Source organism: Anolis carolinensis, unplaced genomic scaffold (genome assembly GCF_035594765.1).
Source record: "Anolis carolinensis isolate JA03-04 unplaced genomic scaffold, rAnoCar3.1.pri scaffold_13, whole genome shotgun sequence".
NCBI classification, from domain to species: Eukaryota; Metazoa; Chordata; class Lepidosauria; order Squamata; family Dactyloidae; genus Anolis; species Anolis carolinensis.
The window spans coordinates 19,516,517-19,542,399 of record NW_026943824.1 but is presented as its reverse complement, the minus strand read 5'-3'; the positions used below and the strand labels follow the sequence as shown (position 1 = coordinate 19,542,399).

Sequence of the window (25,883 nt, the reverse complement as noted above, 5' to 3'; positions counted from 1 at the left end):
CAGGGAAGCCTTAGCATTGAACGGTTGTGTTGTTAAAGGGCGAAGTATGGGGAAGAGACTAGAATAAGCACATTCTTCCCCCTTTACTTACAAAATATAGCCATCAGGCTTCACACCTGCACCGTACACTTGACATTTCGTGCTGGTTAAAACCTTTTGTCCCAATGTCGTGCTTTTATTCTGACTTATAACGGGAGGATATAGAACACCGAGGCTAATTAAAATTCCGGAAAGTTTTGATATCGCTGCATCCTAGTTAGAGGCTTCATTAGCGGTGGTTGTCTTCGTCTTCGGAAGAGAGAATCCACCTTTCACTTTGGGTTCTTGAGATCAAAGGCGGACGAGCTCGGTTTGTTTTGATTTGGCTTATTATCGTGTCAGAATGTTGATGTAAAAAGCGTTTCTTCCAAGAGATCTGTGCCGAATTTGGGGCATCTCTTGACGCTTTTGGAAGTGGAAACACGCTACAGTGAGAGCAAACAAGCCTAATTAAAGGACTTCTCTGGTATATTCCCTGCCCTGAGAGCAACAGGTTAAACCGAAGAGCTGTTGAACATGCTGGCGGTTCAAATCAGGGGAGTGGGGTGAGCTCCCGCCGTTAGCCCCAGCTTCTGCCAACCTTACCTTGTAACATGGAAGAGATTTTAAACAGATTAGTACACATGATTATTTCTGTGACTTACAATTTCTTTTGGAACTGAATGATTTCAAAATGGTTTCAGAATCATCCAGTGCTTACCTTTGCCTCCATATTCCAAGGAGGGGATCCCGAACACTCGAAGAATTCTAGTATTGACATATTGTGTTATCGATTTGTGTATTGATAGTGTTTAAATGCAATTTGTGCCATGCTTGTGTTGCAACTGATTGCATCATCCAGAATGTACCATAGTATGGAAAGAGTGAATTGCCAAGAAGCTATGATGACCTTGATGCGTGGCTGGAACTAGGGAGTATCCAGACACAAGTGTTTGTGCATAACTATTGCGTCAGTTCAGTTCAGTTGAGTTCTGTCTGCCTAGAGTTTGAGTCAAGTTCTGTTGGAGAACAGAACAGTCCTGTGTTCGTCTGTTGTCTGCAAGTCTGTTTGTGTTGATTTGTAAATAGTTTTACCAACGTCTCTGTGTCTCTTCGTTCTGCGTTGTAGGTCTTCTTCTGAATGCGCACAGACTATGTTATCATCCACATATTGGAGTTCTATCCCAGATGTGGTTGTGACCTTGGTTTTGGCTTTCAATCTGTGGAGGTTAAACAACTTGCCATCAGTCCGATACATGATTTCCACTCTGGTGGGAAGGTTCCCATCAACAAGATGACGTATCATAGTGATGAAGATGATGAAGACGTAAAGTCCTGGTAAGGTTGTTGTTGTTTTCATTGGGGCTGGGACTGGCAGAGGATGATGGGAGTGGGAATCCGTCCACATCTGGACAACTGTGCAACGGGAGTTGCATCCGGTTGGAGAGGAGCAATGAAAGAACCGAAGAACATGACGGATGGTTTAGAAAAATCTGAGAGAGGAAGAAGAGGCATCTGCAGCCACAAGCGGCCACTCGAGGGTTGCCATGGAGACTATGATCCGCAAGGCTTCGGTCAAATACATAGCCTTGCAAAATGCAAACCTGAGAAATAAGGAAAAGCAAGAGAAATCTTGAAATTATTTCTCATTTGGCAATCCTGGACCGGAGAAAAGGTTGTCCCGTCCTTCGAAACGAGCAAAAAGGATTCAGGGAACTATAGGGCTCGTCATCCTTAACCTCAATGCCAGGAACAAATACTAAAATGTATTATTATTATTATTATTATTATTATTATTATTATTATTATTATTATTATTATTATTGGCATCCGATGCAAGGATCCCGACGGCAATGATTGGGTTCCTCCAAAACAAATCCTGAGGGAATGCATTTGATTTGGATTTGAGCACATCATTTGAATAGCAAACTGGTTCAGTATAGAATAGAGCAGTGTTTCTCAACCTTCCTAATGCCGCGACCCCTCAATACAATTCCTAATGTAATAATAATAATAATAATAACATTTTCAAGCCCTGGCAGAATGTGTAAAGCAAAGTGAAGAACCTGCTTTGATTGAAGTCAAAAATCAGAAACTCCTCAAAGCACAGCAGACAAAAAACCAGTACAAGAAAACAGCACTACAAACTAGAGCTGACAGCTGGCACAACAAAACATTGCATGGAAAGTTCCTTGACAAAATTGAAGGAAAAGCTGATAAGGAGAAGACCTGGCTCTGGCTCACGAATGGGACCCTGAAGAAGGAGACAGAAGGCCTGATCCTTGCAGCCCAGGAGGAAGCCATCAGGACAAAGGCCATTAATAATAATAATAATAATAATAATAGAAGACCTGGCTCTGGCTCACAAATGGGACCCTGAAGAAGGAGACAGAAGGCCTGATCCTTGCAGCCCAGGAGCAAGCCATCAGGACAAAGGCCATTAATAATAATAATAATAATAATAATAGAAGACCTGGCTCTGGCTCACAAATGGGACCCTGAAGAAGGAGACAGAAGGCCTGATCCTTGCAGCCCAGGAGCAAGCCATCAGGACAAAGGCCATTAATAATAATAATAATAATAATAATAATAATAATAATAATAGAAGACCTGGCTCTGGCTCACAAATGGGACCCTGAAGAAGGAGACAGAAGGCCTGATCCTTGCAGCCCAGGAGCAAGACATCAGAACAAATGCAATTCAGGCCAAGATCGAAAAATCAGCTGATGACCCAAAATGCAGACTGTGCAAGGAAATCGACGAGACCATGGATCATATCCTCAGCTGCTGTAAGAAAATTGCACAGACAGACTACAAACAGAGGCACAACTCTGGGGCCCAAATGATTCATTGGAACTTATGCCTCAAGTACCACCTCCCATCAGCAAAGAACTGGTGGGATCACAAACCTGCAAAAGTCTTGGAAAATGAGCACGCAAAGATACTGTGGGACTTCCGAATCCAGACTGACAAAGTTCTGGAACACAACACACCAGACATCACAGTTGTGGAAAAGAAAAGGGTTTGGATCATTGATGTCGCCATCCCAGGTGACCGTTGCATTGACGAAAAACAACAAGAAAAACTCAGCCGCTATCAGGACCTCAAGATTGAACTTCAAAGACTCTGGCAGAAACCAGTGCAGGTGGTCCCGGTGGTGATGGGCACACTGGGTGCCGTGCCAAAAGATCTCAGTCGGCATTTGGAAACAATAGACATTGACAAAATCACAGTCTGCCAACTGCAAAAGGCCACCCTGCTGGGATCTGTGCGCATCATCCGAAAATACATCACACAGTCCTAGACACTTGGGAAGTGTTCGACTTGTGATTTTGTGATATGAAATCCAGCATATCTATTTTGTTTGCTGTGTCATACAATAATAATAATAATAATAATAATAATAATAATAATAATAATAATAATAATAATAGCAGACAAAGAATAAGTACAAGAAAACCGCACTACAAACTAGAGCTGACAGCTGTTTGCTGTGTCATACAATTATTATTATTATTATTATTATTATTATTATTATTATTATTATTATTATTATTATTATATTGCATATATAATTATATATTGAATAATATAATATATAATAATCCAGTATATATACATAGGGCCGGCCCTGAGGGGAAAAGAACATTCTGTGGAAACCGCAATCCGAAGCATGATGCCTCCTCCTCTCCCATCCGGTCTGGATAACTCCCTTTAGTTTTGCTTTATGTTCTCAATCAACGGTACAATGTTCCGGCAATCATAATGATCTCGCCCGTGGAGATTCCCGTGGAGAATCCCAAAAGGCAGGGAGTTGTGTTGTTCCCTAGGACAAAAAAAGCATTTTCTAACAATTTCTGTCTCTACCGGAAAGATCTTCTGCAAAGCTTATCTGCTCCTTCCGATCAATCCGAGCCCAAAAAACTTTGCGACATGACAGAGATCTCTCTCAATGCACTCCCGCTGGCAAGGGAAAAAAAATCCACTCCCCGGCAGTTCAAATCCGAGGGCAAGCGGAGATGGTACAGAAGGGACTCAGAATAGCTCCATCCAAGCAATAGCTTCCAACATGCCTTTGCGAAGACGGCACACGGGAGTTCTGCGTGCCAAGTTTGGTTCAGTTGGTGGAGTTCAGAATGCGCTTTGATTGTAGGTGAATCCCGGCAACTACAACTCCCAAACGTCAAGGCCTGTTTTCCCCAAACTCCACCAGTGTTCACATTTGGGCCTATTGAGTATCTGTCAGAGTATTTGCAGGGACATCCGTACGGAGAGCACGGTGCTTGTTTATTAACTTTATTCCCCTCCCAACCCTGCTCTACGCCTGGGAAACATGGACGGTCTACAGACATCACACTCAACTCCTGGAGCGATTCCACCAGTGTTGTTTGGAGGCTCAGCCCTATCTCAGGAGAGATATAGAGGCTTAGCCCTGTCTCAGGAGAGATATAGAGGCTCAGCCCTGTCTCAGGAGAGGTATAGAGGCTCAGCCCTGTCTCGGGAGAGGTATAGAGGCTCAGCCCTGTCTCGGGAGAGGTATAGAGGCTCAGCCCTGTCTCGGGAGAGGTATAGAGGCTCAGCCCTGTCTCGGGAGAGGTATAGAGGCTCAGCCCTGTCTCGGGAGAGGTATAGAGGCTCAGCCCTGTCTTGGGAGGAGAGGTATAGAGGCTCAGCCCTGTCTTGGGAGGAGAGATAGAGAGGCTCAGCCCTGTCTTGGGAGGAGAGATAGAGAGGCTCAGCCCTGTCTTGGGAGGAGAGATAGAGAGGCTCAGCCCTGTCTTGGGAGGAGAGATAGAGAGGCTCAGCCCTGTCTTGGGAGGAGAGATAGAGAGGCTCAGCCCTGTCTTGGGAGGAGAGATAGAGAGGCTCAGCCCTGTCTTGGGAGGAGAGATAGAGAGGCTCAGCCCTGTCTTGGGAGGAGAGATAGAGAGGCTCAGCCCTGTCTTGGGAGGAGAGATAGAGAGGCTCAGCCCTGTCTTGGGAGGAGAGATAGAGAGGCTCAGCCCTGTCTTGGGAGGAGAGATAGAGAGGCTCAGCCCTGTCTCGGGAGGAGAGATATAGAGGCTCAGCCCTGTCTCGGGAGGAGAGATATAGAGGCTCAGCCCTGTCTCAGGAGAGATATAGAGGCTCAGCCCTGTCTCAGGAGAGATATAGAGGCTCAGCCCTGTCTTGGGAGGAGAGATAGAGAGGCTCAGCCCTGTCTCGGGAGAGATAGAGAGGCTCAGCCCTGTCTTGGGAGGAGAGATAGAGAGGCTCAGCCCTGTCTTGGGAGGAGAGATATAGAGGCTCAGCCCTGTCTTGGGAGGAGAGATATAGAGGCTCAGCCCTGTCTCGGGAGAGATAGAGAGGCTCAGCCCTGTCTTGGGAGGAGAGATATAGAGGCTCAGCCCTGTCTCGGGAGAGATAGAGAGGCTCAGCCCTGTCTTGGGAGGAGAGATAGAGAGGCTCAGCCCTGTCTTGGGAGGAGAGATAGAGAGGCTCAGCCCTGTCTTGGGAGGAGAGATAGAGAGGCTCAGCCCTGTCTTGGGAGGAGAGATAGAGAGGCTCAGCCCTGTCTTGGGAGGAGAGATAGAGAGGCTCAGCCCTGTCTTGGGAGGAGAGATAGAGAGGCTCAGCCCTGTCTTGGGAGGAGAGATATAGAGGCTCAGCCCTGTCTCGGGAGGAGAGATATAGAGGCTCAGCCCTGTCTTGGGAGGAGAGATAGAGAGGCTCAGCCCTGTCTTGGGAGGAGAGATAGAGAGGCTCAGCCCTGTCTTGGGAGGAGAGATAGAGAGGCTCAGCCCTGTCTTGGGAGGAGAGATAGAGAGGCTCAGCCCTGTCTTGGGAGGAGAGATATAGAGGCTCAGCCCTGTCTCAGGAGAGATATAGAGGCTCAGCCCTGTCTTGGGAGGAGAGATAGAGAGGCTCAGCCCTGTCTCGGGAGGAGAGATATAGAGGCTCAGCCCTGTCTCAGGAGAGATATAGAGGCTCAGCACTGTCTCGCGCTCTTGGGAAGAGGCCCCACCCCCTACCTTAGCTCCGCCCTTTAGTCCTAAAAGGCCTCTCAGGAGAGATAGAGGCTCAGCCCTGTCTCAGGAGAGATATAGAGGCTCAGCCCTGTCTCGGGAGAGATATAGAGGCTCAGCCCTGTCTCGGGAGAGGTATAGAGGCTCAGCCCTGTCTCGGGAGAGGTATAGAGGCTCAGCCCTGTCTCGGGAGAGATATAGAGGCTCAGCCCTGTCTCAGGAGAGATATAGAGGCTCAGCCCTATCTCAGGCTCTTGGGAAGAGGCCCCGCCCCTCCTCTGGCCCCGCCCCCATGTCCTAATAGGTGCCATCACTGCCCCCCTGGATCATTGCAGCATCCACCAGGGGGCGGTAGCGCCCACTTTGGGAATCACTGGTTTAAACTGTGCTCACTCTCATTTCTGATTACAAAAAAGTTTGTGTCGGCTTCTGCAATTCCTCCAGAAAGAGTCTGATTGGCCAAGGCAACAGCACTTTCGTGCCAACAAACCTTATTCTTTTTCAGTCTGGCATGCAATTCGACCACTTTCGCCGGAATCTTAATTTTCCAAAAGCCAGGGTCGTTGTTTTTTTTTTTTAATCACGTGGACCTGCAAAATAGGATCAACGATAACAGAGAGAAAAAGAGAGAGAAACAAATTGGAAACGGTTTACACTTGCACGAATGCAAACGAGGAAAGGGCTCTTGGGTACAGCGGTTTCACAGGAGAATCAAGAACGACGGGCAGCCACGCCGAGGGTCTGCAAAATACAACATACCGGCAAAACGTGAAAATCGTGTTGTGTGTCATCCAAACGGGTGGGAAAAAAGAACCTAACGGGACCCTAGCGAGTGCCTCGAACAGGAAAGAATCTGGAACCGATACAAGATTTTACTTAAAAACAAGACTAGCATTGAACATTAGTAATACGGTAAAGGCACCACCCACACTTATTTGTTTTCGGTCCAAAGGAAATTGAGCAATAAGGATAGGAAACAAAACAAAGAAACAGTGGCGCGACGGCGGTGAAACGGAACAACTCGGTTCCGCGGCGAGTTCCGAACCTGTGGCTTTCGGTGGCGTCCGTTTTCAACTTCTTCGGCAACAAAAAATGCTCTAAAACCGAAAGAAAACCCAACCTTTCCAAAGCTTTCTCCAAACTAGAATGTCTCGTAGTTTTGTAACAGTCTCTGCAGGTTTTTCAGGTTCGACTGGTGAGTGTGTGTTGTGTAGAATGTTGTTTTGTTTGGTTTTTTTTGCTTGCTTGGTGAGCCACGTTGGTACAGAAACGTGATACAAAACGCTTGCTCATTCCAGCTCCGCTGAACCAACATCCCCAAAAGTGCCAACCCCAACCCCCCCAACCCCCCCGGTGCGTATGGACTTAAGTCTCTGCGTCCCCGTCTCCGTACAACGTTCTTAAGTGGATGGGCGGTGAGTCTACATTGTGCTACTTCTCATCATGGATCTTAATTTGGGAAAAGGCAGGAAGGAAATGCGAGAGCGAGGACGACTGCAAGGTCTCGGTCCCCGAGTGGGATTCAGAGTTCGGACAACCTTCGGTGTATTGCTGTGTTGTAGCGCTGACCGGGATTTGTGTCCCTCGCCCTTCTGGATTATTCTGAATGAATTGTTTTCTTGTATAGATAGTCTCTTCCGGCTGTGTTCGGTCTCCCCTCCCTCAGAGAAGAAGGGTCGGGGGTCCTCACACCGTCACCTCCGTCTTGCTGTTGGTGATGAAGTAGGGCTGCGTCGGCAGGTAGTGCTGGCTGCGCGTGGTCAGCGGGTCGCCCGCCGACGGGTCCCCCGCCAGGTTCCTCCCCTTGGTTGCATAGGCGTGCTGTCGCAGGGACTGGTCGCTAGGGTCCCAGGTTTTGTAGGCCAGCGGGTGCATGTGGGGCTTGGCCGCCTTGGGCCGCTGCCCGTTGTGTTTCATGGTGCCGCCTTCCAGGACGTACGGGCGGTCCTCCTCCACGCACACCGGGTGCAGCGGCAGCGTCCCCTTGGAAGTCAGCTCCGCAAGGTGCCGTCGCTTCGAGTAGAAGTCCTCGCTGCCCTTGTCTGCTGTGGGGAAAAGGGGGAGAGTAGTGAGCCAAACACAGGGTCCGTGGCACGGGTGGAAATACGGGTTGAAGCATACAATAATAATAATAATAATAATAATAATAATAATAATATCCTGGCTCATGCTGCGGCAAATGCAATAAGAAAGCGGCTCCCAACTCTAAAAACAGTACCCAAGAGACACCTGCTGTGGGGAATATTAATGTGGGATTTGTGTATTGGTAGTTAATTACTGAGAAGCTGTGCTGACCTTGATGTGTGGCTGGAACCTGGGGAGTGTCCAGACTCAAGTGTGTTTGTACATTACTGATTGCGTCAGTTGAGATCTTGCTCTGTTCTGAGTTGTGTCTGCCTAGAATGAAAGCCAAGTCCTGTGTTCGTCTGCAAGTCTGTTTGTCTTGTACAGTAAAGCTTTCTATATATTTTCTACCATCGTCTCTGACTTCTCTTCGTGCTGCGCTCCATTGACAACATACAACTGCTGCTACGCTGCGAATTACGCTGATGGGGAAAAGGGGGAGAGTAGTGATCCGAACACAGGGTCCGTGGCACGGGTGGAAATACAGGTTGAAGCATATAATAATAATAATAATAATAATAATAATAATAATAATAATAATAATAACAACAACAACAACAACAGACAAATAATCAGTACAAGAAAACCGCACTACAAACTAGAGCTGACAGCTGGCACAACAAATCTTTTGGGTGCCGTGCCAAAAGATCTCAGCCGGCATTTGGAAACAATAGACATTGACAAAATTACGATCTGTCAACTGCAAAAGGCCACCCTACTGGGATCTGCACGCATCATCCGAAAATACATCACACAGTCCTAGACACTTGGGAAGTGTTTGACTTGTGATTTTGTGATACGAAATCCAGCATATCTATCTTGTTTGCTGTGTCATACAATAAAATAATAATAATAATAATAATAATAATAATAATAGCAGCAGACAAAGAATCAGTGCAAGAAAACCGCACTACAAACTAGAGCTGACAGCTGGCACAACAAAACATCGCATGGAAAGTTCCGGTGCAGACATTTCCCTCCCGGCAAGCACCAGGCACTTGAAGAGCCCCCCTGCACGTTGCTGCCTAGAAAAACAGCTGTATTTCTAGGCAGCCAGGTGCTTGCCAGGAGGGAAAAGTCTCCTCCCTCCCTGCCAAGCACTGGGCTTGGAGTGTTGCTGCCTAGAAAAGCAGGTGTTTTTCTAGACAGCAATGGGCAGCAGGCCTTTCCAATCCGAGTGCTTACCGGGAGGGATGAGACGCGACCGATGCAGACATTTCCCTCCCAGCATGCACCAGGCACTTGGAGAGGCCCCCTGTGCGTTGCTGCCTAGAAAAACCGCTGTATTTCTAGGCAGCCGGGTGCTTGCCAGGAGGGAAAAGTCTCTGCGTTGCTGCCTAGAAAAGCAGGTGTTCGGATAGGATCCCGTTTTCAGAAGCAGCAACAAAAACGGAGCAGAACGAATGAAACAAAACAAAACGGATAGCTGTTTCATACAAATGCACATCACTAATTTGCCTCGTATTTCCATTGGCCAACACACACCTTTGGGTGCCTCAGCGTTAGCCCTGTTTCCGGGTATATCTGGCTTGCTGATTCCAAAACTGGCACCAGCTTCCTCCTCTCCGCTCTAGCATTTGAGATACAGAACATATGCCGTCTACCAGTCGCCATCTGCTCGTCCATTGAAAACCATGATAACCGTATCTAAGAAACTAGAGCTGATGCGGTCTCTCCGGTGCCAATTTCTGAGCCAGCACCCCAAATAACCCCAGGAACAGGCCAAAAGAAAAGTAAGACGGCGAGAAAGAACTGGTCTGTGGTTTTTAACATTCAGCCTGTCAAGCCAAAATGCCCCCTTTTCCCTCTTTCCTGGGCTTGCAATCCCTTTTGTAGACATAGAGAGCTCAGTGAGGTCACAGGTATCACTTGTGCCAAAGTAGGCATAGAAGGTGGGGAAGATCCTCGGCCATTGGTCAATTCTAGATAAGCCAAGAGGTATAAATTCTTTGTTTATTGTAACTTTTTATGTTTTATTGCAGGGACCATAAGCCAGAAAATAGTAAACCTTTGCCTAACATAGCTTTGCTTCTGCATATATCATAGCCTTTATATAGACAATATAAGCACTTGTATGTGCAACACAGGGCCTGTGTTGCACATTCCGGTGAGCCGGTGCCTTTCTTCACGAAGATCCAGAGAGAGAAGAAAGCTCAGACTAAACAAGTGAGGTCCCAGGTATCACTTGTGCAAAAGTAGGCGTGGAAGGTGGGGAAGATCCTCAGCCATCGGTCAATTCTAGATAAGCCAAGAGGTATAAATTCTTTGTTTAATGTAACTTTTTATGTTTTATTGTAGGGACCATGTAAAGAAGTATGAATTTTAATTTACAGATGCCATGTTTAACTGTGTTTTAAAAAGGGTTAATATTTCAGTTACTCAGCTGAGTTGGTTGCCATGGAGAAGGGGCGGAGCCAACTGGGTTAGCTGAAGAGAACAGAATTTGGAGAAAAAACTCAGTCAGTCAGTCAGTCAGTGTCTGTGGTCAGTGAACCACAGGGAAGTCTGATTACCAGTTGGAGGATCAGGGTGGCTCAAATGTGGGATTTGAGTCAATTCTAAAATAAGTTTGGTGACTTATTTTAGGTAGTCTGTGCCCTGATAAGGTCCAGGGAAGTCTGATTCTCAGTTGAGGGAATCAGGGAGGCTCAAGAGTTTATTTGAGTCAGTTTAAAATAAATTTGGTGGCAGCATTATAAAACCTCTATAATATTGTGGCAGCTTTTAAATAAAAACATGTTTAATAACTGGTGGCAGCGGATATAAAATATATAATAATTAATTAATAGAAACATCCTCCTCCTCCATTAATCAGTGTCAGAGGTGGGATTAAAAAGATTCCCCTCTGCCTGCGTTCTTTACAGACCTTTAAGCTAGAAAATAGTAAACTTTCTCACATTTTGCTAGGGGTTAATGGTTTGTTTGGGGTTGTTTTGTGTGTAAAAGCAACCACCTGGCCGTGCATTTCAATGCGGCATTAATTCTAATGGCGGAGGGTAAATCAGAGCAGACATGCTTATGCAATCCAAATGTCAAAATGATGTGCAGAGTCCGTCAGAGCGGCAAAGGGAGTCCCAGGTACACAACCCCTGGGTTCACGTAACCGGGGTCGGAGCGAGCATGGGAGTGCAAAACACGTTCGATGGATCGGAAAACAAGACAGAATAATTTATGCAGCAGAAACCACTTTCAGCACTTTTCTGCATGAACTGTAAAGCCTAAATTCCCACAACCCGCTCTCTAATAAGAACGACCAAAGAACTCAATACTATATTCCTATCCATGCCGCCTAGAATAACATTGGCTTTTTTAGTTGCCGCATCACACAGTTGAGTCATGTTCAACTTGTTGTCAGGAGTCCCCGGAGGCGCAGTGGGTTAAGCCTTTGTGCCGGCAGGGCTGCTGACTTGAAGGCTGGGTTGCTGACCTGTGCCTCAGCTGGTTAGTAGCCTGCAGCAAAAAATCACTGCTGACTGAGAGATCGTCGGTTCAAAGCCCATGTTGGTATGAAGCTCCCGTAAATATAAAGTTGTCCTATTACTAGCTAATATACAGAATAGAACAATGATAACAAACTAAATATAATCATTCCAGACGCATGAAAATTGGACAAATTAAGACTGTTTACAACATCACATTAAATATTATATTCATGCTGATATGTTTTCCACAATGACAGATAAGTATATCAATGACTGAGTTCAATACTTAAATTTCAGTATTGTCCCAAAGGAAAACCAGCCCAAAATGGGGGGCGCGACTATTATGTGAGGAGAAGAAAAATACCAATTTTGGCACTCAAAGATGGATGTGTGACTGTAAAGAAGTGTGTTTTTATTTTGATTTATAGATGTCATGTTTGTTTAATTTCGTTTTAAAAGTCATGTTTGGCTATGTTTAAAAGGGTAAGTATTCGTTACCAGTGCGTGGGGGATGGTAACCAGCTCAGCATTCTGAGGCAGGTTACCATAGTAACGAGGGCGGAGCCAACCGCCGTTTGAAGGAAAAGGAGGGAAAGTTTTAAAAAACAGTTTAGTCTGTGATTTTTAGTCACAGGGAAGACACTGGTTCCAGGTTAGGGATACCAGGGAAACTCAGATCTCTAGTGGTGTTAAATTAAGCAAGTTAGGAGACTTGTTTGAGTTTATGTGTAGAGTCTGAGTAGGAAGGGAAAGCAATCCCAGTTAGATCCAACTGGTTCGATAATTATTAATAACTTTGCAACCATTATCTAAGTGCCTTTAAAGAAGTTACTGTAACCACTAAGCTCTGTGCCTGAAATAAACTTGTTTTTATTCTTCAATATCCAAGTCTCTGTCACCTATATTCAAAACTAAGTAACGCTACCATCTAAGTGAATAATAACAGGAAGAAAGAAGAAATAAATTCCCCTCTGCCTGACATCTCCACAAATTGGTGGCAGTGGTGGGATTTAGAAAGAGGGTTTTCTCTGCCCCATTCTCCACAGTGACAATTATGTGGTGGCAATTATTGTAATTTTTTAACTGTTTTGCCTTCAGAGAAAGAAGGAAAGGAAAACCAGCCCAAAATGGGGGTGCGACTATTATGTGAGGAGAACAAAAATACCAATTTTGGCACTCAAAAATGCGTGTGTGACAATTATGTGGTGGCAATGATTGTAGTTTTTAAACTGTTTTGCCTTCAGAGAAAGAAGGAAAGGAAAACCAGCCCAAAATGGGGGGCGCGACTATTATGTGAGGAGAACAAATATACCAACTTTGGCACTCAAAGATGGGTGTGTGACTGTAAAGAAGTGTGTTTTTATTTTGATTTATAGATGTCATGTTTGTTTAATTTCGTTTTAAAAGTCATGTTTGGCTATGTTTAAAAGGGTAAGTATTAGTTACCAGTGCGTGGGGGATGGTAACCAGCTCAGCATTCTGAGACAGGTTACCATAGTAACGAGGGCGGAGCCAACCACCGTTTGAAGGAAAAGGAGGGAATGTTTTAAAAAACAAGTTTAGTCTGTGATTTTTAGTCACAGGGAAGACACTGGTTCCAGGTTAGAGATATCAGGGAAACTCAGATCTCCAGTGGTGTTAAATTAAGCAAGTTAGGAGACTTGGTGGGATTTAGAAAGAGGGTTTCCTCTGCCCCACATCTCCACAGTGACAATTATGTGGTGGCAATGATTGTAGTTTTTAAACTGTTTTGCCTTCAGAGAAAGAAGAAAAGGGAAATCAGCCCAAAATGGCGGGTGCAACTATTATGTGAGGAGAACAAAAATAACAATTTTGGCACTCAAAAATGGCGATGTGATAATTATGTGGTGGCAATGAAATACGGTAGTAGATGATGTGCTTTTCATGTCATAATTACTCAACTGATTAATGAACCGATATCCTCGTAATTCCTTGGATTTTGGATTTCTTTCTTGCTCAGCAAACAAGTTAACCATCTTCACTGTGAAACAAACACTGTGATACTAAGCTTTCTGATAAGATTGGCTCGTTCTTTTGCTTACCTACTGCTTTCAAGGATGCGTACTTGTTGAGCTCCTTCCCCGGCGGCTGCTGTTCGTATGGATTCGTAATCTGACCCATGTTTGGGTACGAGTGGGGATGCGTCAGCTGAGGGAGAAGGGGCGACACCGGCACCACGTTGTTCATTTGCGTGGCATCTGCAGGGAAGAAAGAAGAGAGAGAAAACCATCCTGTTAAAACAAATCAAAGGCTATATTATTTCACACCACAATCTGGGGAAATCTACTCGAATAGATTTCAAATTGACGGAATTAGACCTGTTAGGGTCACAACCCATCAGGGATTAGATGGTGACCTATTAGGATCACAACCTAATGAGATAGCAGAGTTTATTTGGTCTGGGCCGTAGCCCACTGCAATCAATCATGAGTTCGAACCAGCGCGGATCGGATTGAGTGCCCGACCATTAAATAGCTTAGCTCATTGTTGACCTAAGCAATTCGAAAGATAGTTGCATCTATCAATTAGGAAATTTAGGTACTGCTTTATGCGGGGAGGCTAATTTAACTAATTTACGACACCATAAAAACATCCAGCAGTGTGCGTGTGTAAGAATGAGGAAGTACTCCATCAAGTGTCACAGTGACTGACACTATTTTTTCAAGGTTTTTTTTTTTATTGAAAGACATATTTTGGATGACTATGTCTTTTGTGGCCAAATTTGGTATGATTTGGTTCAGTAGTTTTGTTGTTTACTCCATAGTAAAACGAACATTACTTTTTTATATATAAAAGACTAGATGTGCCTGGCCACGCGTTGCTGTGGCGAAGTCTGGTGGTATGAGAAATAAAGTATTGAGGAATTGGTGGTAGTTAAGGTCAAGGGTAAAGGTTTTCTCCTGACATTAAGTCCAGTTGTGTCCGACTGCACACTGAAGTGGATTATATGGCAGTGTGGAGTCAAGATAATTCAGTTCAAAGCAGATAATATAAGATTATAAATGGGTGATATAGCTGTGTTGAAGGGCCTTGAGTCTACACTGCCATATAATCCAGTTCAAATCTGATAATCTGTATTTTATAGGCAGTGTGGAAGAGGCCTAAATGAGGCCTAACTCTGCCTGTCCCCTGGGCTGAGTGGGTTGCTAGGAGACCAAGTTTAGGGGTTGCGCTGCCAAGTTTAGTGTTTCCGGGATGTGTAGTTTTGTTGTTTTGTCCTAGGCCGAAATTTCATTACCCTTTTATATAGATAGAAGATTGGAGTGTATGCCGCTCAGTCCAGATTAGGACTTTTCTCCCCGCCTGCCGTTGCCCAGGTCTGGCCTCACTTGTGGGTCAACTCAAGGCTGTTCACAGGGATGACCTTTCCTTCCTAAAAAAAAGACTCTCATCCCCGCTTTGCAGTTTTGCAAAACTTCTATGTAATCGATCGATTCGGGGATGAATTTTTTCCTGCTGTTTCAACCGGAACTCGGCTTTGGATCTCTCTGCGCTCAGTCTCAAAGGCAGTCAAGGTATTCTGGTGTTTCAACTCCATGCTATTTTTGGGAACCCTTTTTCCCCCCCTAAAGCCTTTTACGTGATCAATACGAGCGGCATCTAGACAAGAGATGTTTTGCCACAATGATGACCTACTTCTATTTTGGGACGTGAGAAGGGCATTTTTAGGAAGACTGCTTTGCGAGGAAAGGGGACACTAATGAACGATGTACTTTTCGGTACATAAAAGCAGACTTTTAATGGAGCGCGATTGGGTTTTTTTTTGCAATGTTCCCTCTCCCAATAGACTGACAGTAGGATATATATTTTTTTGCATCAACAGGGGTCACTAACACTATTTCCAAAGAGGCTGAAGGAGCAAGCAAGGAAAAATATGTGCTGGAAATAATAATAATAATAATAATAATAATAATAATAATAATAATAATAATAATAATAGATCACACAGTCCTAGACGCTTGGGAAGTGTTCGACTTGGGGTTTTGTGATACGAAATCCAGCATATCTATCTTGTTTGCTGTGTCATATAATGTCGTGTCAATAATAATAATAATAATAATAATAATAATAATAATAATAATAGATCACACAGTCCTAGACGCTTGGGAAGTGTTCGACTTGGGGTTTTGTGATACGAAATCCAGCATATTGATCTTGTTTGCTGTGTAATAATAATAATAATAATAATAATAATAATAATAATAATATACATCACACAGTCCTAGACACTTGGGAAGTGTTCGACCTGTGATTTTGTGGTACGAAATCCAGCATATCTATCTTGTTTGCTGTGTCATAATAAAATAATAATAATAATAATAATAATAATATACATCACACAGTCCTAGACACTTGGGAAGTGTTCGACTTGTGATTTTGTGATACAAAATCCAGCATATCTATCTTGTTTGCTGTGTCATAATAAAATAATAATAATAATCATCATCATCATCATCATCACACAGTCCTAGACACTTGGGAAGTGTTCGACTTGTGATTTTATGATACGAAATCCAGCATGTCTATCTTGTTTGCTGTGTCATAATAAAATAATAATAATAATAATAATAATAATACATCACACAGTCCTAGACACTTGGGAAGTGTTCGAATTGTGATTTTGTGATACGAAATCCAGCATGTCTATCTTGTTTGCTGTGTCAATAATAATAATAATAATAATAATAATAATAATAATACATCACACAGATTCCTAGACACTTGGGAAGTGTTCGACTTGTGATTTTGTGATACGAAACCCAGCATATATATCTTGTTTGCTGTGTCATACAATATAATAATAATAATAATAATAATAATAATAATAATAATAATAATAACAATAATAATAAATACATCACACAGTCCTAGACACTTGCGAAGTGTTCGACTTGTGATTTTGTGATATGAAATCCAGCATATCTATCTTGTTTGCTGCGTCATAATAATAATAATAATTAATTTTTATATTTTATATTTTTATTTTTGTTGTTGTTGTTGAGAGTCCCTTGGGTCCGTGAACCTAGTTTACACATTTCTAAAACCCAATGAATATGGTTATGGGACCCGCTCCCGTTGTCGTCTTTTTCAGCTGAACAACTATCACGCAATTAGTTTTTCGCGGCAGCGAAATCCACGCATCGTCCGCACAGAGTTGGAGGCAAAGTGAGGATAAGGGATATTTGATTCACACGTGGTTACGATGCCATAAAGTTTACAAATTTTAGAATGACATTTTAATTTTTTTTGTCAGATGAGTTGAACTAGTTTGCGATGGCGAGGCTCTTCTCCTGCCTGTTTACAAAGGGCCCGATTCACTCTCTGGTCTGTGAAGACTTGGTTTCAATTCTTTTGACAGAAGATTAGAAATTGCCAAGAGCTCACAATTCGGAACTCTTTTCTCGGGGAAAAAGAGAGTCATCTGTTGCTCCTCTGGAAAAGCAAACATAGTTTCCGCAAGAGAAATAGGAATGTGTGTGTGTATGAGCAAGCCAAGTCTGTGGCCGTTTTCTTTGACAGCTCACATCTGGGAAAGTATATAAAAAGGCTCCGACCCTCTATTTCTGTCCCATTGAGCTATTTTTGAAAGGAAGAAGAGGAAGAAAGGAGAAATTATTTATTGCTTACTTTGCAAATAGTTTCCTAGAATGTGAAGTCGCCTATATAGATATATGAAATTATAGGAGGGTTGAATGGAAAGTAATGCCTCCGCCTTCGTAACTCCTCAAGTATGGACAGGGAAGCCTTAGCATTGAACGGTTGTGTTGTTAAAGTGTGAAGTATGGAACCCTACGCAGACTGAGAAGTCTTAGCATTGAACGGTTGTGTTGTTAAAGTCCCAAATATGGAACCCTGCGCAGATGGGGAAGCCTTAGCATTGAACTGTTGTGTTGTTAAAGTGTGAAGTATGGAACCCTGCGCAGACGGGGAAGCCTTAGCATTGAACGGTTGTGTTGTTAAAGTGTGAAGTATGGAACCCTGTGCAGACGGGAAACCTTAGCATTGAACGGTTGTGTTGTTAAAGTGCGAAGTATGGAACCCTGCGCAGACGGAGAAGCCTTAGCATTGAACGGTTGTGTTGTTAAAGTGCGAAGTATGGAATACACATTTTTCACTTTTTTTATGTGTCTAGATGGGATGGTGGGATTTCCATCCTAAAGAGTGGATTCACTCTTAGTTTTGATCACGGCTGTTTTTCCGACTCTGGACCTTGAAAGTCCTTCCTCTCGGCAATCAGAACTGCAAACAGTTAAAACCCTTTATGGAAATGATCCTCTTAATAGGAGAAGGCGTAAGGGATTTATGATCGTAACACAAAATTTCCATAATTAATATCAAAGAGTTTTAGTTCCAAATTGTAATGGATTCTTCATGCTAAACTGTCCTTAATATGATGGTAAAGTATGTTAATGCGAGCCGGGGTTGACAGAGGAAAAGATGAAAAACGTAATCTATCACCTGTCATTCCTGTGCCTTCCAAGATTAGGCTCTTATCAGGAATCCATCAATGCGATGTATGGCATCAACATATGAAATAGATTCAGTTTCATCAAGTATTTCTGAATCATCATAAATAGAAATCAGAAATGTAGAATTTCAATTAGAAGATGCTCGAGCTTTCGTTTAGACCAGTGGTTCCCAACCTGAGGTCTGTGGAATGTCAGTGGTCCGTAAGAACTAAAATATGGTCCACGATCTCTCCGTTACTACTATGGATAATAACTAGAGTAGGGCCCGAATCCTGTTTCATCTGTTTCTTTCGTGGCTGAAAAGCACATTCGGATTGTGCGGGAACAAAAGAAATAGTGAAACAAAAGGCAGAGGGGAACGGTAGCCGTTAGGTCAGCTCATTTTTGGTGCTTGGCTGTAGGCCCTGGCTTGCACGACCTTCAGCCAAGCGCCAGGTGCTTGATGATCGTAGGCCTGGCTCGCAGGGCCTACAGTTGAGCGCCGAATGCTTGATTGCAGACCCTACAAACCAGGCCTATGTACCATTGAGTGCTCGATGGCTCGTAGGCCCGGCTGGCATGGCCTACAGTCAAGCACCGAACGCTCAATGCTTGTAGGCCTGGCTCACAGGGCCTACAGTTGAGCGCCGAACGCTTGATTGTAGGCCCTGCAAACTAGGCCTATGTGCCATTGAGTGCTTGATGGCTCGTAGGCCTGGCTCGCATGGTCTAAAGTCAAGCAATGAACGCTCAATGCTCGTAGGCCCGGCTCACAGGGCTTACAGTTGAGCGCCAAACGCTTGATTGTAAGTCCTACAAACCAGGCCTATGTGCCATTAAGTGCTCGATGGCTCATAGGCCTGGCTCGCATGGCCTACAGTCAAGCACCGATCGCTTGATGCTCATAGGCCTGGCTCACAGGGCCTACAGTTGAGCGCCAAACACTTGATTGTAGGCCCTACAAACCAGGCCTGGCTCGCATGGCCTACAGTCAAGCACTGAATGCTCAATGCTCGTAGGCTGGCTTACATGGTTAAAGTCAAGCACTGAATGCTCGATGCTAGTAGGTCTGACTTGCATGGTCTAAAGTCATGCACCAAATGCTCGATGCTTGTAGGCCTGGCTCACAGGGCTTACAGTTGAGCGCCAAATGCTTGATTGTAGGCCCTGCAAACCAGGTCTATGTGCTATTGAGTGGTCAATGGCTCATAGGCCTGGCTCACATGGCCTACAGTCTAGCACCGAACGCTCGATGCCCATAGGCCTGGCTTGCATGGTCTAAAGTCAAGCACCTAACACTCAATGCTCATAGGCCCTGCCTGCTGGGCTTATGGTCAAGCACTCGACGGTAGACCCAGCAGCCAGGGCCTGCCACTTTGCCACCCAAAGCCTGAAAATTCTTTGGTTTTTTCAGACCTTGGATGGAAAAAACCCATTTCCATAAGCGGTAGATAGACAAAGAAACGGGGTCATACGAATGGAACAAACAGAAACGGTAAGTAATTCCATGCAAATGCACAAGCCTAATAATAACACAGCCCAACCAAAAAAAATTTTTTTTCTTGGTATCTTCATTTTCCTGGGATTATTTGGGGTGCTGATTCACAAAATGGCATTGGATAGACCACATCAGCTCTAGATGATTAAATATGGTTTTCTGTAGGTGAGCAGATGGTGACTATTGGGTGGCATATGTTCTGTATCAGAAACTAGAGCTGATGTGGTCTGTCCAATGCAGTTTTCTGAATCAGCACCCCAAATAACCAAACTGAATCTAAAAACTGTTTCGTAACCCTTTTGGTACTAATATTGGAGAGTCCCATTCATGATAGAAAAGAGGGATATAAATAAATACCATAATAATAATAATAATAATAATAATAATAATAATAATAATAATAATAATAATAATAGCAACAACAGGGTTAAGTTCGTGCCAAACTGGGAGTAGCGGTATACAAGTCTAATAAATAAAATAATAATAATAATAATAATAATAGCAACAACAGGGTTAAGTTGAAGAAAGAAACCAGATACACAGCTCAGCACTAAGCTAAACCAATACATTCTCCCTGTGTCTTGCCTTGCTTTGCCAAGTGTTTATCAAGAGTATCTTTCCAGAATAGGAAGTAGCAAAAAAAAATAATCATTTTTCCTCAATCTGCAATAAGGGGATCTTTGTGGACTCTGTCCCAACTTCCAGCCGGTTTGTGGGATGCCTGTGTAGGCAATCCGAAACAAATAGGATTTCTTTAATTCACATTGTTCTCCAGATTAAATGGCTGCATAGAAGCAATCTGAGTTCCGAAATCCACTTTGGTTTTCTCTCTTTTTTCATATTAAGCAGACTCATTTTATATTTCTCCTGAAACCCTTGCCAATCTTTTGCAAATCGCGCATAAATTCCCGTTCTTGCTATAAGAAGTGCTGTGTTCACACAGAGGTCCTGGGTCTCGCTAAACTACAAGCCCCAGCATTCTGCAGGAGGCAGCCACAGGGTTTCAAATGTGACCAGGCCCTTTGTGAACGCAGAATGAACACCCCAAAGGGTAAACATATACATACTTATACAAAATGCGCGTTTTGTACTCAAGTGCGTATTCAAGATCAAAACAAATGAAAAGCCTTCTTTGGAAAATGCTCCTCGGAGACAAACTTGATTTTGCATGCTAATGTGAATTTTGCAGAGCAGTTGGATTATCTCTGAAGGGATTTCCCCGGTACCCAACTGAGCCGTAAGACGTTGTAATCTGATTAATTCCTCCATAGGAGTAAGTACTATTGCAATCAGTGCAAATCACTTCTGGGAAGAGGCTGCTGCAGGTTTCCAAAGGATCAATACTTCAGTGATGCTTCTCTTCTGATTTCAGGGTTGCATGGGATTCTTGGAAACACAACAAACTCTAAAACAGTGGTTCTCAACCTTCCTAATGACACAACCATTTAATACCGTTCTTCATGTTGTGGTGACTCCCAAATATAACATTATTTCTGTTGCTACTTCTTAACTGTCATTTTGCCACTTGTTCCGTCTCCCAGGGGTTTGATTTGCGTTTTCTCATAGTTGTAGGAAATAGCACCTGTTTGCATTTTTTCCAGGGTTGCTGCAAACTCAGCAGCACTCTGACAGTTCGCCATTAGCAGAGATTCGTAACCATTCTGCAAGGCCTTTGCTGCTGAAAGCTTGCAAAATATCCTTCTGTTCTTGAGACCGCCCCTTTTCCTGGGGATGAAATCTCCATTTTGAAAAGCCCTTTTGCCTTTTTACAGAAGAGAAAAGACCTCAGATGTGCTTGTGTGGTCAACTAGGCCAGCTCAGACAAGCCATCGTAAGTACTGACCTCTTGCCTATAAAACTGGTGCCGAATTCAGATAGGGGAAGACCTGCGCCTTCCAAGATAGCAACTCAGCACTGGGGCAAAGAATATCCCAGGATTTCTTTGCCATTGGAAGAAGCTCTAATTACTTCGTCTCCAAGCTAGCTTTGAGCTTAGATAGTGAAATACCTGCTCTTTTTGATATAGCAGCTCAGGGCTAGGGTAGAGAGGATCTCAGGATCTCTTCGCCTTTGGAAGAAGTTAACCCAGCAACTAAGGGGAAAGGCAAGAAAAGAACGTCTGCAAGTTGACTATTTGTATTTGTAACCTCAACAATTTGTGCCAAGTCTGCCAAGGACTTTGAGAAAATAAAATCTTGTTTGATTGTTGAACTTGAAGTGACTCTGGTTACTGGGATTCCTGAGCTTCAAAATAAGGCCCCCGCAGTTCACCCGGGCAAAGAAAGACGCACATCTTAGAACTCTAAAAGATGCCTGGTGTGGCGGCATACTACTGTTATGAATCGTAATGTAAATATTTGATATGCAGGATGTATTTTCATTCACCAAATTTGGCTCAAATACCTGATATGGCCACATTTGAACACTGGTGGAGTTTGGCGAAACTTTGACATTTGGGAGTTGTAGTTGCTGGGATATATAGTTCACCTACAACCAAAGAGCATTTTGAACTCCACCAACAATAGAATTGAACCAATCTTGGCACAGAGAACTCCCATGACCAACAGAAAATAATGGAAGGGTTTGATGGGCATTGACCTTGTGTTTGGGAGTTAGTTACTCCCGCTGTTAGCCCCAGCTTCTGCCAACCTAGCAGTTCGAAAACATGCGAGTAGATCAATAGATACCGCTTCTGCAGGAAGGTAATAGCACTCCATTCAGTCATGCTGGCCACATAACCTTGGAGGTGTCTCCTAGAGGTGTGCATTCGTATCGAATTGCTGTTCGTTTTGTGTAGTTTCGTTCATGACGTCTCATTTTCGTATTTGTATCCTGCTGACGAATATGGGCCGCCTATATGACACGAATTTTTACATCAGATGTAATTGGGAGGCACTGCTCTTCCGGACCCAGACTCAATAGAATAACTGCTGTTCTTAATATTAATATAAATATGATCCTCAAGACATACTGATCCACAACGGATGTCATTGGAAGGCACTCCCCTCCCAGACTCAGCTTAGGGTCCCAGAGTAACTATCATTATTAATATTAATATTATTATTAACACCCATTGGCACACATAAGCTGTCATGAGGAAGCAGCCCTCTCTCAGGCTCAGCTTAGGGTCCCAGATTAACTATCGTTATTAATATTAATATTATTATTAACACCCATTGGTATCGTTATTTATAATATTAATAATAATAATATTATAAATAACGATAGTTATTCTGGGACCCTAAGCTGAGTCTGAGAGAGGTCTGCTTATCGTTATTTATAATAATATTATTATTAACACCCATCGGCACACATCAGATGTAATGAGGAGGCACCTCTCTCTCAGACTCAGCTTAGGGTCCCAGAATAACTATCGTTGTTTATATTAATATTATTATTAACACCCATTGGCACACATCAGCTGTCATGGGGAAGCAGCCCTCTCTCAGACTCAGCTCAGGGTCCCAGAATAACTATCGTTGTTTATATTAATATTATTATTAACACCCATTGGCACACATCAGCTGTCATGGGGAAGCAGCCCTCTCTCAGACTCAGCTTAGGGTCCCAGAATAACTATTGTTTTAATATTAATATTATTATTAGCACCCATTTGTACACATCAGCTGTCATGGGGAAGCAGCCCTCTCTCAGACTCAGCTTAAGGTCCCAGAATAACTATTGTTTTAATATTAATATTATTATTAACACCCATCGGCACACATCAGCTGTCATGGAGAAGCAGACCTCCCCCAGACTCAGCTTAGCGTCCCAGAATAACTATTGTTGTTTATATTAATATTATTATTAACACCCATTGGCACACACACACACACATAATTATCAATATAGAAAAGAAGAATTAATTCCTAGTTTGAGTTATTTTTTTCTCATTCTTTCCATTCTGATTTTTGTTTGGTTTTAAATATTCGGAGGCTTCGTCTTATTGGTTTTTGCAGCCAAAAGGAGCGGCTCCGCGTTTCCACGTCTCCAACCTTCTATAGGATTTAATTAATGTTCTGTGTGCTCAAGGTCTGCGCAATGCCGCGGGAAAGAAACTGTAAATTGCCCAAGTCGCATGTGGGGAAGGATTGTTTGAAAGTGCCACTGGATTTGTCTGGAAGTGCCACTGGAGAGTGCTATAACCCTTTCCGTCACGACTGAAAAAATTCTGAATACAAGATTGCAGGTGAAACCAGAATTGGTGCCCGACTGGATGGCTCACGGGGTCTCGTCCAAGTCTTCTATGATTCTAAGATGCATACAAAACAAAGAAAAACCGAAGGAAGATGTATCCTAATGGCACCTCTTCCATCGCAGGAGCACAAACTGTGCCGCTGGGAGAGGACAAGGCTCGTGGAAGGAGACGGCGATGAAGGCTGACACCTCCGGAGTGGGAAATCGCCCACCGGGAAATGTTCCTGTTCCACCTCAGCACCACATTGGAATATGTTTGCGAGCCCCTCAGGCCTGTCCTCCAAGTGACCCTCACTTTGCAAGTTTTCTCAAACTTACGCTTGATTCTGCGTGTTATTTGAAGGGGCTGTTTCAAGTCATTCCAATCCTATATGGCAAGGAAAACATTGCAAATATGAGCTTCCAATATTGTGCCGTCTCGCCTGTGGCTATAACTCTTAGCAAAAGAGGCATGGACGTGACATCTTTCCCCAGGGGATTGCTTCTTGCCCTCCTTTAGGGAAACTGGAACTCCCAAGGACCAAAACACTGTAGATAACTCAAAACTGGTTTTATTGTTCACAAAAGGTTGTCCCTTTAAGGCAATAAGCTGGAAGTTTCAAAGGGGTAAAGGAAAATACATTACAGTCTTTGGTTGTCTTAAGTCCGAGGAGCTCTGCAGCTGAGAAGCTTTTCCAGGTCCCTCTTTCTCAATGGCTGTGAATGCCGGAACAATCCTCAGCCTCAGTCCAAATGGCCTATGTTTGAAGACACAGAGTCAGTCTCTGGTTGTCTTGAGTCCAAGGAGCTCTGCAGCTGAGAAGCTTTTCCAGGTCCCTCTTTCTCAATGGCTGTGAATGCCGGAGCAATCCTCAGCCTCAGTCCAAATGGCCTATGTTTGAAGACACAGTGTCTTCCTCTGGTGCCAAAGTACTGATTTGAAGGCGCTTGAGACTCCTCAACGTCGTCCAGGTTGGCCCTGAACGTGAAGCGTAAGTCTCAAGGGTAAGAACCTCAGAATTGGTGCTGAGAGGTAACTTAATCAAGGGCTTTTAGAGCCAAGTCTCTCTCTCACGTCCATCTGGTAGAAAGCTTGATGGTGGAATGAAAAAGGAAGCACTGACCCAATCCAGGAAAGGGTGGAGTCAAACAACTGAGCTGAGGGAGCAATATAACAAGTGCAAACAACATTGATTGACAGCTATAAATAACCAATCAATCCAACTACATTTACAGGGTAAAGGCAAAATCAGCCATGATACAAGTCAAATCTTGCAACTTATAGTTCGACATATAGATGGCGCCACTCGCGACGTCACAAATATGCAACCACGTTCAAGGACAAGAGGGATGCTCTCCCCTCTGCAGCTGTGGACAAGACCTAAACATAGGGACCACCACACGCAGCAGCATTGTCCAGACACGGATCAAGGAACATGAAAGGCACTGGAGACTGAGTCAACCAGAGAAGTCAGCCGGAGCAGAGCACTTGGTGAACCAAGCTGGACGCAGGAATCTGGAAGTTGTAGTTTACCCTTATCCAGACAGCACTGAACCCAGCCCACGACGATTACTTAACATCCCAAAACAAACAATGCCTTCTTCTAATAACCCGAGCACTGCCGGGTCCCCAAGCTAGTATCTATATCTATATCTCTCCCATGACCCCCTTTACGTCTTGGTACAGTTTGGAGGAGGACAGACCAAGGATGATGGGACTTCCAGTACCTTCACTCACTTCCCAACACCACTACAACTGCCAGGAATAACAGACTTATGGGCCCAGCACACTTCTGCTACACCACTCTGCTTGTTGTGAGAGGCATATAAGTTTCCCGTTTTAAAATATTTTGGATGCTCTGCTATTTTGGGGTAGTTTTCCCTAACAGAAAATCCTAACAAAAAAGGGGTTATGGGCCCAGCATGCTTCCGCTGCGCCGGTCTGCTTGCTGTGAGCTGAATGCTCATATAAGTATCCCGTTTTTGAATATTTTGGATGCTCTGCTATTTTGGGGTAGTTTTCCCTAACAGAAAATCCTAACAAAAAAGGGGTTATGGGCCCAGCATGCTTCCGCTGCGCCGGTCTGCTTGCTGTGAGCTGAATGCTCATATAAGTATCCCGTTTTTGAATATTTTGGATGCTTTGCTATTTTGGGGTAGTTTTCCCTAA

General features: G+C 43.9%; 1 protein-coding gene across 2 annotated transcripts in view; it reads right to left on the bottom strand.

Annotated features, from left to right (window-relative positions):
- Positions 1 to 6,582: 6,582 nt before the first annotated feature.
- Positions 6,583 to 25,883, bottom strand: part of shisa9 (shisa family member 9) — a 156,704-nt gene continuing 137,403 nt past the window's right edge. Inside the window, exons 3-4 of one of the 2 annotated variants that reach the window (XM_008123190.3) lie at positions 13,633 to 13,788; positions 6,583 to 8,068 (exon numbers count right to left, since the gene is read on the bottom strand). In XM_008123190.3, coding sequence (XP_008121397.3) covers positions 7,710 to 8,068; positions 13,633 to 13,788 — 515 coding nt within the window. In that variant the 3' untranslated portion in view covers positions 6,583 to 7,709. The remainder of the gene's footprint in view (positions 8,069 to 13,632; positions 13,789 to 25,883) is intronic. The other variant, XM_062964649.1, reaches the window with a different exon arrangement.